The sequence below is a fragment of the Cinclus cinclus genome, chromosome 23, assembly GCF_963662255.1.
Source record: "Cinclus cinclus chromosome 23, bCinCin1.1, whole genome shotgun sequence".
Classification (NCBI taxonomy): domain Eukaryota; kingdom Metazoa; phylum Chordata; class Aves; order Passeriformes; family Cinclidae; genus Cinclus; species Cinclus cinclus.
Window position 1 is genome coordinate 4,136,508 of NC_085068.1, and position 17,193 is coordinate 4,153,700.

The 17,193-nt window shown below is 41.5% G+C and overlaps 1 protein-coding gene across 1 annotated transcript; it reads left to right on the forward strand.

The window, feature by feature from the left end:
• Positions 1-1,381: 1,381 nt before the first annotated feature.
• Positions 1,382-15,232, forward strand: TNFRSF8 (TNF receptor superfamily member 8). Its single transcript, XM_062507643.1, has 11 exons — positions 1,382-1,453; positions 6,513-6,603; positions 8,072-8,197; positions 8,846-9,001; positions 9,098-9,191; positions 9,618-9,898; positions 10,104-10,214; positions 10,750-10,797; positions 11,932-11,957; positions 13,389-13,593; positions 14,709-15,232. Exons 1-11 carry the CDS (start codon positions 1,382-1,384, stop codon positions 14,951-14,953), a joined length of 1,455 nt encoding a protein of 484 aa, XP_062363627.1. The 3' UTR covers positions 14,954-15,232.
• Positions 15,233-17,193: the final 1,961 nt, after the last annotated feature.

Here is a 17,193-nt window from a genome sequence, read left to right on the forward strand (position 1 = left end):
AGATCTCATCAATTGTCCTGTCATTTGAAACTGCATTAATAAATTGGGAGAGGTGCCTAATTGCATATTACTGCAGATTAAGGTGTGTTCTAGCCCATTACTTAATTAGGAAAATTAAGAATGCAATAATCTGGCATTGAAATTCTTAGTTGTCTCTAGACCTATAAGGCATACGTATCCTGAGAGCTTCTGCAGGTGAGAGAGCTTAGAAACTGAGCAGTACCCTGGCAGAGCAAAAAGAGGAGATTCATTGTGTGTCCCATACACTGCAGTGTGCTGAAAATGCCTGGGGTTTATAGGATGGCATTCTGGAGAAATAAATAGAGGTAGTGAAAATTGTTGCAGCTGTGAGTTGAAGATATTTACACTGGGTCCCTGTGGGATGCTTATCTTTGGTGCTTGGTGTGATGCAGTGAGGCAGATGTGGATCTTTAGTAAAATAATCATTTATCTGACTTTCAGTATTTTCTAATTTCTTTTGTTGTTGTTGATAAGGTGTGAGAATTCAAATTGTCATTATTTTCCTGCATACCTCAGAGGATTTTCAAGGTACTTTGCCTTTTTGAAGTGGCTAACCTTCACTTTTTGGCAGTACTTCTAGGGCAGATAAGGAGGCTCCATGACATTTTCAACCAACCAAAACATTTCCAGGCATCAGAACAAAAACCATCCAAAGTAACAAATGAAAGTGAGTGAAATGATGAGTAGCAGTCCTAAGTTCGATTGTCATCAACAGGAATTGGTTTCACTTGGGATTGGAGGAAAAGGAAAGGGGAAGGTCTGTAATATGTTGGTGTTTCAAGTGGCAACGTGTACAGCCTAAATCTTGGAGGAGTCGCCGTGGTTGATTGTGAGACTTCACCCACTCATTCGAACAGGAGTAAAATGACTGTACTGAAAGAATTAGTGTTTCTTACTGGGAACTTCCTTGGGGCTTGGGTTGCAACTCTTGAAAAAGTGACAGCTGGATGGGGCAGGGCTTGGACCTGTGCCTGGCCAAGGCCTTGTGGTGGTGAAGGGCTCTCTGAGGGCAGCCCAGATGAGTCAGGAGCCTGAGCACAGCCAGCGTGTGCCGTAGGTGACAACCTTGATTCTCACGGCTCGCAGAAACCGACTTTGAGGCAGTGTTGTTTTGTTCTATTTTTACTTTTCTCTTTTGGGGCAGCCCCCCTTCCCCTTCCTTCTAAATTGTTTTCTCAACTCAACTGAGTCTCAAACCCTGTGTCCCGCTTGTCTTGAACAGCTGGAATGTCTCTGGACTGAATGAACAGGCAAGGAGCATGACTCGGTGGGACCCTGGAAGGGTCTCATCCTCCAGAAGGAACAGCCCATCTGTCTCACCTACAATGCTGGGAGCCAGGGACATTTAACACCACCTCAGATGGCTGCCTGCAGCCTGCCTCTGGGACTGTGGCTTCTGCTGCTTCTCCAGGATGTCCAGACAACCCCACAGGTAAGGCATGGGGACACCAGGATCCTGCAGCTCCTCAGGACACAGGAGCCTGGTAAGGTCTAGGGGCACCTGGGACTACAGAGCCATCCTGCCCTTCAGATGGGTGTTGGGGTAGGTGTCCACAGAAGCAGGGTTTATGCAACACGGGGATAAAGGTGGTGAGCAGAGCTCTTAGGAGATGAAGGCATAAAGCAGAGCAGCCAGGAGGGTTTGCCCTCTCTGGGATCTTTGCGGGCAGGAGTGTGGGATTTGAGCTGTGATCTGCATCTTGTTGGCACTGCTAGAGCTGCTGCAGCTCCAGGCACATCACATCTAGGGAGTGAGGAAAGGTTTGATAGGGGTGGGGGGCTTTTATTTTTGCCTGCATGCTTGGTGACAGGCACGTTCCTTGCAGAGCTTGGTTCAGAGGGCTTCTGCCCATTCTGCTGATGCAAGTCAGGAGAGGCAAACTGAAAGGTGTAGAGGCTAAACAATAACAGACCTCTCTCTTTACACCCCCCACCCTACTGATACTGACTCCTTCATGAATCCACTACTATTTCTGAATCAAAAAATCACTTTAAATAGGCACAGCCCACTAGCTGCATTCAGCTGATGCTGTAGATGCACACCAGCTCCCTGTTCTGATTGTATCCGTTCTTGTGGGTTTGCTTCCACCCCACACTACTACTTACCCCCTCCTCCTGTGGATCACATGGCAATGAGCCTTCAGCACCTGGCATAAATCCAGGTGATTTCCCTGACTGACACTTAAAAATACACATAAAAAAAATAAAAAGGTCAGGCACAGAGAGACTGCACAGGTAAAGTCAAGTAGGTGAGTATTTGCATGGAGTGTTGGATGGGAAGTGAGCTGTATTCCCTTACAGTGCAAGTACAAGCATGTGCTAGCCTAAGACACCTGTCTGTATGCAGCAATCCATTGCTTGGGCTGCTGGACTTTTTTACAAGACACTGACTCCAGTTAAATCTTTGAAAATAACCAAGTCCTGTACCCTCTACATAGACATTTGAAAAATATCCTCCTGGTTCTTTTGGTAAGAGTAGGAGTTTGCTCAGCAAGAGTTGCTCTTAGGTCTTTAGTTGTAAATTCCCCTCCCACATTGCAAGTTTTATTTACTTTCCCCAGGTTATCTGTCCTCCTACTTTCTCTTTCCTGAAATACAGAGGGATTTTATATTCTATGGGATTGGGGTCTGTAGTCCTTGCTGACCACAGGAATGTTTGGGAGGGCATTCAGATCAGCTCATTCAGTCTGCTGAATGCAGACTGCTTTAGGAGGAAAGCCAATAGAAGCAAAAAGATTATACATTCTCTTTGGCATCACTTTTGGTGGTTTATTCACAAAATGAATGGGGCAGAGGGAAAACTCGCTTTTCTGATACTCATTGTCAATATTTAGACTCACTGTAAAATTTTCAGTACCTGGAATATAAACATAGACATCACTGTGATAAGCAACTGGCTTTACATTGTCCTGCATTGCCTCTTTCACAGCAATAATTGCTCTTACTGCTAGTGGAGTACAGGTGATGCTGTCTGATGTGAGCAAGTCACTGCTTACTGGTCATGTTTTTAAACCATGTTCCATCTTACCTCAGTCTACAGTCAGTTTAGATTTTGTTTCTTTTTATATTCCGAGAACTCTCACTTGTTGATAATGTCTTTACTATCAAGCAAATGAAGCTTGACTATGTGAAGCTGTAGATGATCAGCTTTTGCTGTACTGTCAGAATTTGGATCGAAGCTTGACAGTTAAGTGTTTTGCTGCAGTATTAGTCAGTTCTAGAATATCCCCTGCTGGTAATTTTTTTTTTTTTTTTACAGACTATGCTTTCTTCCTGACTTACAGCTCATTTGTAGCAAGCTGATTTCTTATTCTGCCTCACAATCACTTTTTCTCTATGAGTTCAAAAAGCCATAAATAAATGAGTCAAACCTTGTCCTGACTGAATTGCAGAGTAGCCCACTGAATTCAGCACCACCTTTACAACTGCCATTATTTAAATCAGAATAGCAAACATTTTTGTAGAAATAAGGAAAGTGAGAAGAGCTATAAAAAGCCTATTTTCTAAAACAAGTTATCTCAAGCAAGCGTTGAAAAACCCAAATACTTCTGATCTAGGTGTTTTCTCTATTTAATTGGTCCTTGATCTTCAGTGCATTCAGAAAAGAAAAATAAATAGTTGACTTTCTGGGTCACTGAAAGCTCTAAACCAGTGCATTCCTGTGCATGCTGTTCCAGGGCAGTCCAAGCATGAGAGGAATTGTCATCCTCCTTTCACAATATGTAGTCCAGCTCCTGCTAAGTCCAAAACCTTTATTTGAAGAGAAAGTCAGAGAGAAAGATAAAGACCTACTCTTTGCCACAGCCACAGGCCTTACTCCAGTATGTGTGTGATCTTCCTTGGATGTTAAAAGGTGTTTTTTTAATAGAACACATTAACAAACAAAGTCTAAGTTCTAATGACAGTAGCAGATATTATTGTGATAAAGCTGGTACTTCTTCATTGACCCCTTAGACAATGCTGGGGACCTTCCTGCTGAGTTAAGAGCAGAACTTTGCATCATTGTGTTTTTGTTACAGGTCACATTAGGAGTCAAGCAGCTTTAGAATTTGGAGGGGAAAGAAATGACAAGAAAGGGGGCATGGTGACTGATGCTGAGCATTGACATGAGTGTTATTTATCACTGGAAGGATCTATACCAATTCTTATGAAACACCTCTGCTGAACAGATGGTGACTTACAGGCATTTTGCTTATGGATTAGAAGTGGTGGGGTCTTCAGAAGGTGGTTTCTCAGTCATAGACATCCTGCTGTGATTTGTTAAAGTGAAGTTCTTTCACAGCAGAGCACCTTTGGTGTGGCTCAGTAACAGTACAGGTGGCTACGAAGCTGTGCTTGTAGCTGGACACTTGACAGCAGCGTTTGGTGAGGAGCCATGGATGACCTGTAGTGCAGAGCTGCCCTCCTGTGGAAAGGGGGAAAATGAGGTTGAGTACTCTCTCATGTGTATATCTGATAATTTGTTTAGTGTGCAGGCCTAGTTCATGCAGTGATTTATCACTGCACTACCATCAGGTCAAATTCATAATCAGAATGTGCACTGCCTGAACCAGGAGCAGAATCTAATACTAAACTCTTGATTTTCATATTCTTGGCAAGGTAACTTTTTAAAAAGCTGTTCTCTCACATTTTAACACAGACACAATTCTTTTATTTAAACCCCAAAACAGACAGTTAAATAAACTGTAAGATTATGTGCTGCATAAGTAATTCAGTAATTCAAGGGTTCATACTCTTGTTTAAAATTCAGCTTCATTTGCAGCCAGAGTTGATTGTTCAGGAGAGCCAGGAAGAAAAAATTAGATATTTGTGGTGACTTCCCACAGCTGTTGCAAAGAAACTAATCCAGGCTGATTTAGCTACAGCCAAGACGCTATTGGTTTTTAATTTTTAATTGAATAATAATAAATGAAACAGTTAATTCACTGAGTAAGTCACAATTGACTTTTTGTGTGGTGACTGGTCATTCCTGTTGTTCCATCTAGGGAGTGTTTGCCCAGCCAGGGCACCCTGCACACAGATGTGAGGAGGCACCACTTCTTTTTCCTCCAGTCTAGGGCTTCCTCCTCAGGACAGGAAAGCACCAAGTGCACCTTTGTAAAGGTGGTTGGAGTCAGGCTGAGCAGGCAAACACTTGCCCTTGCCTCTACAGTCAGCTACAAAATGAGCTTGTAGGGAAACCCAAGGGTTATAGTGCAGAGATGTGTCAGAGCTCTCAGTTCTGTTACTGGACCTCGATGAAATTTTAATGGTTTTGATATGTTTCTATTTCTTGTTCTTCTGGTAATTTTCCTCCTTGACTGAAAGTTCTTGTTTTCTGATGGAAGTTAAATAATTTTTATGTTTTGTGTATATTAAACAGGGGAACAGGCTGTGAAATGAGTTAGGTGGTGAGATTCTGCACAGTGCACAAAAGCAGCAGGTGACAGCAAGTATTATTTCCAAGACCAGTGGGAAATTCATTGGCAGAAAGTGAGATGTAGAGTTTCTGAAATATTTAACTGCTCTACCAGTATCGTGTGGGAAAAACTCGGGGGAATCTGCTTATCAATTCTTTACAAAAAAAAAAAAAAAAAAAAAAAATCACTGTTCATACCTTCTAGTAAATACTGAAAATGAAATTCAGATAAAAATATTTTTAGGGGATTCTTAAGGGCGATACCAAATTCAAAAATCAGATTTTCTCACCAGAACACTTGTAGTACTGTAATTTCCCAGAGCATATAGTGGCCCAACCATACAAAAACGAAATCTTACTACAAAATCTGATGTGCTTCTTGTTACAGGTTGTAGCTGGGTCTCATTTTGTAAGCTGAGATCAAAACTATTTTATGTTTTTTGTTTGTTTTTTTTTAACTAAATAAATATCAGTTATGTAGTGATGAAAGGTTATTTCTGAAAACCTTCACTCACAACAGAAGTGGGACCAGTTATTTGAATAAGGGCTTCATCGTGGGAGTATTTGCAGCATTCTTGTCAAGGCAAAATGCTCTTGTAGGATTTGTCCCTAAATGATAAGTAAAATAATTTATTGGTTTATAGTAGACATTTAGATTGCTAAATTCAAACTGCATAAGTAATAGAAAACTTGTATGCTGCAAACAGGAATGACCTCTGTGGATTATACCAGATCAACATAGATTTAGATGATGCTGAATATGGTATCACCTCTTACTCCAGTGCACACAGAGCTGGAAATGTGTTACAGATGTTAGAGATACTGTTCATTTCCCTAAAAAATCCTTAGTTCCATGAAATCATTTTAGGACAGTAATTTTTATCCTTTTTTTTATTATTTGCTAACTGCTGCAATGCTTCTAAAGGAAATGCAGACAGTAATTTAGTTGCTTTGGGGATACTTGAATTTTCAAGAAACTGTGGGCTTTTCTTTACCATCTACGACTGCCATTGCTTGAGACAGACATTGGGATCTGCTGTAGTACAGAATTAGTTGTTTTCTAATTGTGTCTTTTGTCTCTTTCAATTTCTAGACATCATTAACCCCACCTCATTCCTGTGATACACTAGAGAATTGGTTCTATGATGAAACTGCACAAAACTGCTGTTACCAGTGTCCCTCAGGTACGTTTATAATTCAGCCAAATTTACAATGGAGCCCTTCTCAATAGAGCCAGAAGGAGCCCTGTGTATCTGCAGAGCTGTGTTTTGTCCCTGAAGAAAAGGGCAGTTTGATCAATCACTGTCTAATGTGGCTCCAGATGTGAACCTCTTCTCCAGTGTCCTGCTCCTGTGTAGTCTGCATGAAAACCAGATAAAGTGATAGAATTTATATGGAGTTTTATCAGTTCACTTTACACTGAAGTAGCCAGGTCAAAGAATTCATTTCAAACTTGCCCCTGGGTGTGAATTTAGCACAGTGAAATTAGGCTAAATGAGTTTCTTCTAAGAGATAAAAAAATATAAAATGAAGGTGTGGAAAATCTGACTTTATCCTCATAGTCACAACAGTTTAGAAAGTGTCTCACATGGAGGAGGGAACAGACCCTTGTCAGGGCACACACTAAGCAGTGCTAGAAGCTGGGTGTGACTCAGAGGCACAGGAGGTCAGCAGCAGGAAACACCTCGGTGAGACAAGAGTTCTGTAAATGTCTGGAACTGCCCCATTGGCCAAAACCCCCCAGTGGGTGGGTATTTTGTGGTACTTCACCACCATCTGTATCTTTTTGCAGAAGTCTTTTTCTTTGGTTTTTCTTAAAGGAAACTTCTGACCTGTATTTGTGTTCTGGTGATACAGAGGGCTTTAGTGTTTGATTTCCAGCATTTGCATCCAGTTCTATCAGGATTCCCACTTGGCCACACCACTGGAGTCCTTCAGAAGTTGTATACATAAATCAGAGCAAGGGATGGAGAAAATGGTCCAATAAAAGAAAAAATGGGTGGGGATGTGACTTTGACAGTCCCAAGAAAAGTTATTTTCTTCTTCAAAACATTACTTTGCTAAAGCTCCTGTCAGTAAGGGTTGTCACAGTGAGGTTGGGTGAGAAGCAGAGATCTGATTTAGATGAGGCTGTAACGAGCCCCCAGTGTCCATCAATTTACCTTTGCTGATTCTTAATCACTACATCCTCATGTCAGTCCTGGATTCCTCCACAATAGAAGTTACAAGAATCCTTTTCCACCTTCAAGCAATAACCTGTTCATATCTGCTACTAACTCAGCTACTCACTGTGAAGAAAGAGGAGCTTTTCTAAACATTCTTTTAATCAAAGGAAGGAAAGAAGGAAACATGAAACCCAGTTCCCTGGGAACTTAGTAACGGCCCCTGTGCAGACTTGGTTGTCTTTTCTGTCAGCAAATGGCTTGCCATCTGCCCATTCCACAGCAGTCCATTCCAGCTGGGACTGTGTCCTGGCCCTGTACCTTAATACTTGAATGTGAAAGGCAAAAGTGTCCTTGAGAAACCAAACGACTAAGAGAAGACTGTGGTAATGTGTCTAACAGGCAAACAAGCAGACAAGAATATTTCAGAATGGTTTTCTGCCCATTTTGGATAGATATATTGTATATTTTGCCTTTTTTTTTTCTCCAGGCTATGTTAAAAAGAAAGCATGTCCTCAGGATCCAGCTGAAGACTGCATGACATGTGGACCTGATCAATATTTGAACAACAAATCCCAAAAGCCACAATGTGATGCCTGTGTGTCATGCTCAAAAGGTTTGCTTTTCCCCACACATCCTCACAGTTAATTCTCTCTGTGTATATTTTATTCATTTGGAATTTCCACAGCAAAATTATCCATCCCTGGTTACTGAGTTGGACAGCAGAATGTTACCTTGCACATAATCCATGTTATTTCCTGTGTGACCTGGGACTACCTAAAATTATCCCCTCCAATGCTATCCCAGTCTGGTTTCTGCTTTCTGTCTTATATTACAAGCTGTTATATACAGGCTTCTCTAATTATTCATGTTTTAAATTACCATCATATGGCTTTAAACTGAAAGATGGCAGGTTTAGATTAGATAATAGGAAGAAGTATTGCCTTTGAGGGGGGGGGGGTGGCCCTGGCACAGGTTGCCCAGAGAAGCTGTGGCTGCCCCATCCCTGGAAGTGTTCAGTGACAGGTTGGACAGGGCTTGGAGCATCCTGGGATAGTGGAATGGAACAAGTCCCTGACCATGGCATGGGTGGAACGAGATCAGTGTCGAGCTCATCTTCAACCCAAACCAGTCTGTGATCATGAAGAGGGACAGCACCTTTTTCTGCTTCCTGAACCTTAGAACTGGTGTTGCTCAGCTTTGGCCCCACTCTACATTTCCCTTGCGAGGTGATCCTTTGTCACTGCCTCTGTTTGTGTCACAGAACTGGACCTTGTGGAGAAGCAGCCCTGCTCCTTCAATTCCAGCCGTGTGTGCGAGTGCCGCCCCGGCCTCTTCTGCCACCTGTCTGTGAAGAACACCTGCACACGCTGCCAGCACCACTCTGCTTGCAAGCCTGGCTTTGGAGTCAAAATCAGGGGTAGGAATTCCTACCTGTCCACTTTACCTGTCCTGGCCATAGGCCTGGACCTGATGCATTTCATTTGGTCAGTCCTCAGTCATTATTTTTATTCAGGCACCTCAACAAATGATGTCACTTGTGAAGAGTGCCCTCCTGGGACCTTCTCTGATCAAAACTCCAGCACAGACATCTGCAAACCCCACACCAAGTAAGTCTGTGCTTCTTTAATGGGACTGACTAATTAATTGAAATTAATAAAGGATGAAAGAGGGTATTGTCACTTCTGGTGCAAAGTATACAAATTCGTGCTAGAAGCAAGGGACTCACTTTGGACTCGTGGAGAGGTAAGAAGGCCTCTTTTTGTACCTGTTGCACAGCTCTGGGCTGGAGGAACAAGAGAGGGAAGGAATCCTGCTTGCCTAATTTTTAGTTTACTAAGTACAGTGGAATTGCACACCTCTGTGAGTAGCAGCTTTGCATCCTGGCCAAGAATTAATGCCACAAGGATGAGAAGAATAATGACTTTTACACCGAAAGCAATAATTGCAGTTGGTACAAAAATGACCAAGGGGATGTTTGTCACATGGAAAACACTTGTACCAGGGCAGTGACACCTGTTCTTTTTCATTGCCAGCTGTGCCAAGTTGAACAAAGTAATGCTAAGCAAAGGAAATGCCACACATGATCAAGTTTGCCTCGACCAGTTGCCCACTTACCTCACCCCAAGTACTTTGTCCATGAGATTCAGCAATGAAACAAATAACTCTGACCTGAGGATGTTTAAGGAGAATCTGGTGACCTCTGCTAGTGGTCACCTTCTAAGTGTCACAACAACTGAAAATCCCCGTTCAACTGCTGAGGAGAAGGCAAAAACTGGCACTTTTACCTCAGGTAAGGGTGAGATGACAACAGCAGGTAACACAGACACAGCATTTACTCTCTCTAACGCTTTTTAATTTGAATATCTTTGGTAAACACAGTTTTTATGTGGGAACTTCCTGCAAATCCCCTCTGACTTGTGAAATGAGTTCGATGGTCCTATGTTCAAACACATGCATCTACTCAGGGTTTCCCCTCTGCCTTTTCTCAGCCTGTCCTGTGCTCCCTCTCTGTGCTGTAGGTGTAGTGCTTTGGGCAGTGGTTCTCTCTGTGGCAGTGCTTCTTGGGGGCACGCTGATATTTTGGAAGTGGAAGGTTTGCAAGAAGCGGATCCTCGTCCTCAGAAGAAAGCGTGAGTTTTTCAGGCTGCATCAGTCTTTGATCTGCCAAACAGCAGATGGGAAACTCAAACATGGGGATTTGTGTGAAGGTCACTGGGGAAGGGAATGTTCTCCATAGGTCAGATAAGGGTTTAAGGAAGCTGCTCATGCAGAATGTTGGATAACATGAAAGATGGAAGCAGCTGGGAATTTTTGGAGGGAAATGGGTGGGTGAGCTAAAAGTGGGGGAAAGGTGACTAGCTGTTTCTTCTCTCAGCACAGACACTAGTGTTAAATGATACCTGAAGTGTTGTGGGAGTAGGTTTTGGTTCTGGAAGCAGGACTGGGCTTTGAGCATGAGAGGAAGGGTGATTTTTACTGACACTGACTCCCCATAGCTTTGCCTAGAGTTACATGTGGGGTGTGCCTGCAAAACCATATTCCCTCTTTTATAGAAAGCGTGATGTGCATGTTGAAGGCTGGTTGTACATCTGTGGGTGTGGTAAAGCTGTTGGAGCCTTCAGACTCCATGGTGGGTTTGACTGAATGGAAGTTTTCTTTTCTCAGCACATCTGCATTCGGTGGTCGCACACAAATACCTGCTCAAATCCCAAGGTGAGTGACTGATGGGCCAGCAGTGCCATCCTTATGTCTGAAGAATAAGTGGATAACTTAATGTGAGATTTTATTTTATAGAATTTTCATTTTAAAAGTGGAAGGTTTTCATGTCACACGTATGTCCCTGCTGCTATGCAAGAGGCCAGTCCTGTACCTCCCGAGCAGGCAGGGGACATGCTGGATGTGACCAGGTGCCACCAGATGGCACTTTGTTCCCACTGAAGGATTGGGTGATGTGTCAGTGCTGGAAAACACTCGATTGATTTCGGGACTGTCAAATATGGGAGATGTGTTCAGAAAAAAACCATTCCAGATCCTGTAAAGTGCAAACATTTTACCCATTTAGCTGATCCCCCCTCAGCAATTCCACTGCCACTGACAGATCTGTTTTCTGTTGTGTCAGATTCTAATCACCACACAGCAGAGCTTTGTATATTCATTCAATCAGGAATGCAATTTAAAACCTCTTGTGTTCAACTGAATTTTCTGAAAATGGAATTTTTTCTCCCTCGCTTGCCTTGCACAATAGAAACTGTGACCGTGTAGCATTACAGAGCTGATGCTCTGAAAATAAAGGTGATTGCACATCAGGGTGAAATTAGACAGTAGGTCTGAGCCCTACCATCTACCTTCATGGTGCTACAGAAAGTTGTACACTCCCTCCTTCTCACCTCTCTTCTTTGCTCAGTGTTCCCTGGGATCATTAATGGAACTCTGCATAGGATTCCACCCCCTTAATAATCATCTGGCCATATGATGAACTGACCTAACTTGTTAATCCAGTAGAAAGTTATTAACATTTTTTTACTTTTTTATTCTTTTTAATAAGCTTGTGTTGTGCTTATTGTTCATTTGTTCATAATATGAATACGTGGTGTGGTGTGGAGTGGTGTGGTGTGGAGTGATGCAAAAGGCTTTGGGGACAGCAGGATCTCACAGTCTTGGCAGCAACCTGTTGCTGGTTCACCTCACGAGTGTCATTTCAGTGTGCCCTGAGTTTTAAGAAAACCATCCTGCACGTGGGATGGGCAGTGGAGTGGTTAAGGAAGAACATTGCTAAGTGATCTTGATATTCATATCCTTGTGATTGTATGAGGTTTCTTCTGATAATGTTTTTACTTTCCTTTGCAGGTTCAGATCTCATGAACAAATGTGCAGTAAGTGTGAACAATATTCCAAAACAGATCACTTTCCATGCCAAAGTAAATAATGTTATTTTCAAAAAGTGCCAGCCTTTTAGTTTGGACTTCCCTCTACAATATGTGATCATTTAGGTGGGATGAGATGTATTAGGACATGATAATTTCACGTCTTGGACTGAGGTTAATTTGGTATTAAATAATGTGATGCTGCTAATCTTGCATGTGAGAGGAATTAGTTTGGTGTTAAGCCATTTGTGGTGTGTTCCATGGGATAAGATCTGAAATCAGAGGAGGAACATGCCTCTTCTTCCTTCTGGGAGAACTTGGTGTGTCAGTTCCATTTTATCTTACTGCTCCATCACACAGATGGGATTTGTGTTTTTCTTCTCTCTCTCTCTCTCCACATCCCCTTCCCTCTGCAGGATTTGGCATGGCTGTGATGTGGGTACACAGTGGGTTTGGTTTGTCATTCCTTCAGGACAAGCTCCTGGTGTTACAGTCCAGTTTGCAGATGAACAACAAACATCAGTCAATATGGCAACAACAGAAAGCATTTCCTCAGCAGTTTGATCACAGCTCATTTTGATTTTCCCCTCTGTCAGTGGAATTACAGCCACTTTCATTTTTGGAGTTTATTAGGCTTGTTATCTTTAAATGTCCAGATCTGCTAAACCACTCTTCAGACTGTTAATTTTATTGTTTTTTAATGAGTTTGTTTTTGAATGTTGTGTCTGCACACACGCAGGATACTGCTTTTGGTTGCAAACTTTGGTTGCAATCAGCTGTCATAATTTCAGTGTGTAATTGTTAATTCCTGAATTGTCAGGAGCTTCAATTCTTGCCTCTATAGAGTCTGACGTGAGCAAGGGTTATAGAGCTGACATTTCAAATTTTTTTTTTTTCTTTCCCAACCTTGTGGAAACAGAAGAATATCAGAACAACTAGAAAATTGTGGTGCAGGACCTTTAGCCTCTCTCAGATTTTGGTTCCTCTTTTAAAGAACTGCTTGTAATTAATTCTTCATGTGTTAGGTAGTCTAAGCTTCTTTCTTCTACCTGACATTCTGCTGAGGCAATTGCATTTTGAAGTCAGTTTGGCCCCTGCCTTGTTCTGTTCTTCCACAGGAGCATGACAGGTATTTGCAAAGTCTAAGAGGTAGCTAAAATATACTTTCTTCAGTGGAAATGGCATTCCTGAAAGTGCCATCAGAAATCTGTGAACTCATCTTAGAAGCACTACTTTGAAATAGGGCTTCAGTGATGCAGGAGCCTAGTTTCAAGTTCCCATACCTGTTAGGTACTTTGGAACATTTCCCTCCCAGTGCCAGTGGTGCTAGGGAGTATGTTCTGTTATCCTGACTGCCACAGGAGGGTTCTGTGGACCTACTGCAATGTCCAAAGTGTTTTTACACTCACCCCACTTCTGCTCTCCTGTTTGTATTGGCAGAAGATTATACTGACCACTGACAGTGGTCTGGAAGAGGAGTTAATTGACAGAACCCTTCCTTTGGAAAACAACAATAAGTTGGTGTCCAGCACAGAAAAAGCACAGAGTCCTCACTGGAGTGTGACTGATGTGACACCAAGCAGTGGGAATGCCCCAGACTGCCCTGTAGATTCTCGAGTCAGAGACCACACAAATAACAGAATTGGTGAGTCTTGCTTTTTTTTTTTTTTTACAAATTTTCAAACATGGCACATAATGTCATTTCAAGATTACTAGTAAACTTAAAAGTGTCCAAATCTCCTAACAAAGATTGTGTTGAATCTCCAAATCTTTGACACAAAAATACCTATTCATTTGAATATAGTGCTTTCTTTTTTGATGTTTCAGTCACTGTGAATTTGACAGAAAATTCCCTTCTTCCTCCTTTTCATTCTAGAATATGTAAATTTTACAGAAGAAATTTGAATATGTGAGCTGGAAGATAATGCTCTAATACTGAATGTGAATTGTACTTAGCTATCATTTTCTTCTCTGGTTTCATAATAATGGCTTGAAATGTGGCTCCCACGTGTTTGACCATGGCACAGGGTGGGAGATAAAGTCAGGCAAGGAGCTCATTCACAGGGGTGGAATTGTTACCTGAGACACCATCTGCATGAGACATTCTGGCAGTGCTTCCAAACCCAGTTGAGGCAATTTGAAGGTGCTGTTTTTCATATTACAAAGCTTGACCTTTCCTTACTGCCTTTTCTGTTTTTACTGTGAGTGATGGATTGGGATGAATGTAATGATTTGATTTACCATGTCCAAATATCTCCAAGCAATTAACCTACAGTGTTTGATGTGCAGCATCCTGAATTAAGTGCAGTGGTGCAAGGTGTTGAAAAGGCCTTCATTTACAAGACAACAAGTTGGACCCAAGATTCTGAAAATTTTGTAGTTTATTCTCAGCTAGAAAGAAACTAATTTCTTTGCAGGTTCTAAGACCCCAGAACTTCTGTACAGTGCTGATCTTTACCCAAAGGTTTCTTTTACGTGGTGTTGTTTCTTGAAACAGTAGGAACATAAACCTTGGATTCCATATATCTAGATCCCAAATAGTTGCTTCTTCTCACAGGTTCTTGTGAATATCTTCTGCCTTTTCCACTTTGTCTTTCTTCTGTAGTCCCACCTCTAGCTCAGTGGCTTAATGCCATGGAAGCTCAATCTGTCTGAAGTGAAATGCCCAAAGTCTTAATGAAAATATTGCATGAAAAAGAGCCATCTCTGGGGCAGCAGTGACTGTTCACCATGCTCAGCACTACTTTTTTCCTTCCTCAGAAAAACTCTACATCATGAAGGCCGACACTGTTATCGTGGGGTCTGTTTCAGAAGTGCCCAGTGGCAAGAACTGTTCTGTTAGAGGATGTGAAAATAACCTCGATGCCCAGGAAAGCATGGAAGAGGAACTGGAAATGCACTACCCAGAGCAGGAAACAGAGTCTTTTCCAGGGAATGATGTAATGGTTCCTGTGGAAGAGGAAGGAAAGGAATTTCACCATCCTACCACTGCCACTGAGAAGTGACAACCCACAGAGAAAATGTGGGAAGATACAGAATCATCCAGTGTGACACTAAGGCTGAATATATGACAAGGGAGGTAAACACACTGTGCCTTAGATTATTGGGGAACTTCTGGAAAACACTGAAACACATTCAAACAAGAAGAGCTAGAACCTATTTCATTTTCATCTAACAAATGAGAGGATCATCCAAACTGTTGGCCTTCGTAGCTGACATCAAATATTTCTATTTCCCTGTCTCCCAGTATCATAATGAAAAGAAATTTGAATCGAAGCTGCATAATTTAGAGGGCATCTGGATGTCAGCTGAAGTTTCACAGCTTGCTTTCTCAGTGTGAAGTAATGGATTGACATCTATGTCTGATTACTTCTATTAGCTGTGAAAATTCTGGCCAGGATTCCGAGTCAAGCTTGAGACTCAGCCATGTTTATTATGTTGTTTTTATTCCAATACTTCCAATTTTGTCATATACTTTGCAACATATGTTATTTTTCTCAAGGCTTCCACTTTTGATTGAAAATTATAATAATTTCAGTTTTCCTTAGCACAAACATAACTCTCAAGTTTGTGGACTTCATGTTTCTTGAGGAATTAGAATCAAAAGGTGCCACACAGGCTCTGAAAACAGAAGGCAAATAAAACTAATTTAAGTCCACTGTACTTTAGGCCATTCTTTCTAGGTTTTGAAGTCCAATTAATATTTCTTTGACTATGTCAAATCATTAGTAAGTGTACAAAATACCCTCTTCTGATGGAACACTGACTGAACATTTGGCTATTGGATGAACTATGGGTTAAGCCCAACGTGGAACCTGTAAAAAGAGAAATGAAGAAAAGAAACTACTTTTCTACTGAAAAAGAGGCACAGCAGTTATTTCTTATAACATTAATATCTACTTGTTTTAGAATAGTTCATAATCATCAGGGTGACACTGATTTTCATATCCTTTAGAAACAAACCTCTTTGGTGGCCAACTGACGTGTGTTATGCTATTTTTAAAACTTTTGTGCTGCTTGTTAAATAACTGTAAATGTAATAGTGCTGACTATACTTTTGCACAGGACAATGGAAAATGAGCAATATGACAAATTGTGTCTTAACAATAAAAAACAAGGAACCACAAAACCCATTGCTTGCTTTGTAGTTTTGTCCTGATCAGAGCACTCTAATAACAGTGGTGCAGCTGCAGCATCTTCTGTCTTAGAGCACACACAAGGGCATAAAATCACCTTCTCGGGCCAGACTGGAGTTTGAGCCCAACATTTAATCTTTGACAGTCACAGGAAGGGATTAGTTAGGAAGATCATTACTGCTGTTTGCATTCATCATAGTTCTGCAGTTGCAGCTGGCATTGGATTAAGGATGTCAAAGAGTTTGACTCAGCCTTTACTATTCTCTCATATCACCATCAGTTTTTCTTCCCTCTTTTGAATTTCCAAGTACAATCTGCCTCTCCATAAGCACCTGTGGCAAAAGATTACAGATATCATGCACTGTGCAAAGAGCTTTTAACACTTTTAAATTTGCCTCTTTATTTTAGTGACTATCACTAGCTTTTGTCTTATAGAAGTCAGTGAGTCACTTTTTCTTTTTTCTTTCTCAACCAAGCTGCTTTTGTGATTGATTGTATCTCAGCTTTGATGGAACTAAGCCTCCAAGATGAGTTCCCATCTTTCATATTACTTAAGTTTGATGCTCCACTACCTCGGTCACTTTAGTTAATCTTTTTCACATCTACTTTAACTTCTCTACATACATAATTTTAGAGAACACCGACTGGGGAATCCACAAACTGAATAACCCCATTTACCTGACTGTGACTGTTTGGGGCTGTTCTGCAATGACTGTAATTGTGTATTTTCCACTGTGTATTAATTAATCTTTTTTACTGGAACAGCTTTCTAAAAGAACCGTATGCACTGCAACCTGCTGGACGTGTTATAAATTAGTAGGTTTAATAATGCTGGTAATCTCTGAATTAAAAATTACTTGGATTTCAAGACAGGACCACACTTTTCTGTTTGATATGTAAATGTTTAATTGTTGATAATTTCGGTACCTATATCTGTCTCAGAAGAAATATTTTTGCAAGAAAGCCATTCTAAATTCACGGAGCTCTTAGTGGATTAGAGTTTTTCTCAGGAGCGGGGCCGAATTAAAAGCAAAGTCTGTCCGTACCATCCCGGCTGCGAGTGGCACACGAGCGACGGGCACGGTGAATTAATGAATGTCGGAATGCTG

What these genes read in the sequence shown, in the direction of transcription:
- TNFRSF8 (XM_062507643.1), top strand. Translation starts at nt 1,382, where the DNA reads ATGGCTGCCTGCAGCCTGCCTCTGGGACTGTGGCTTCTGCTGCTTCTC. An exon ending in CTGTTACCAGTGTCCCTCAG is followed by an intron (nt 6,604 to 8,071) that starts GTACGTTTATAA and finishes TTTTTTCTCCAG; the next exon opens with GCTATGTTAAAAAGAAAGCA. An exon ending in CCACACAAATAACAGAATTG is followed by an intron (nt 13,594 to 14,708) that starts GTGAGTCTTGCT and finishes TTCCTTCCTCAG; the next exon opens with AAAAACTCTACATCATGAAG.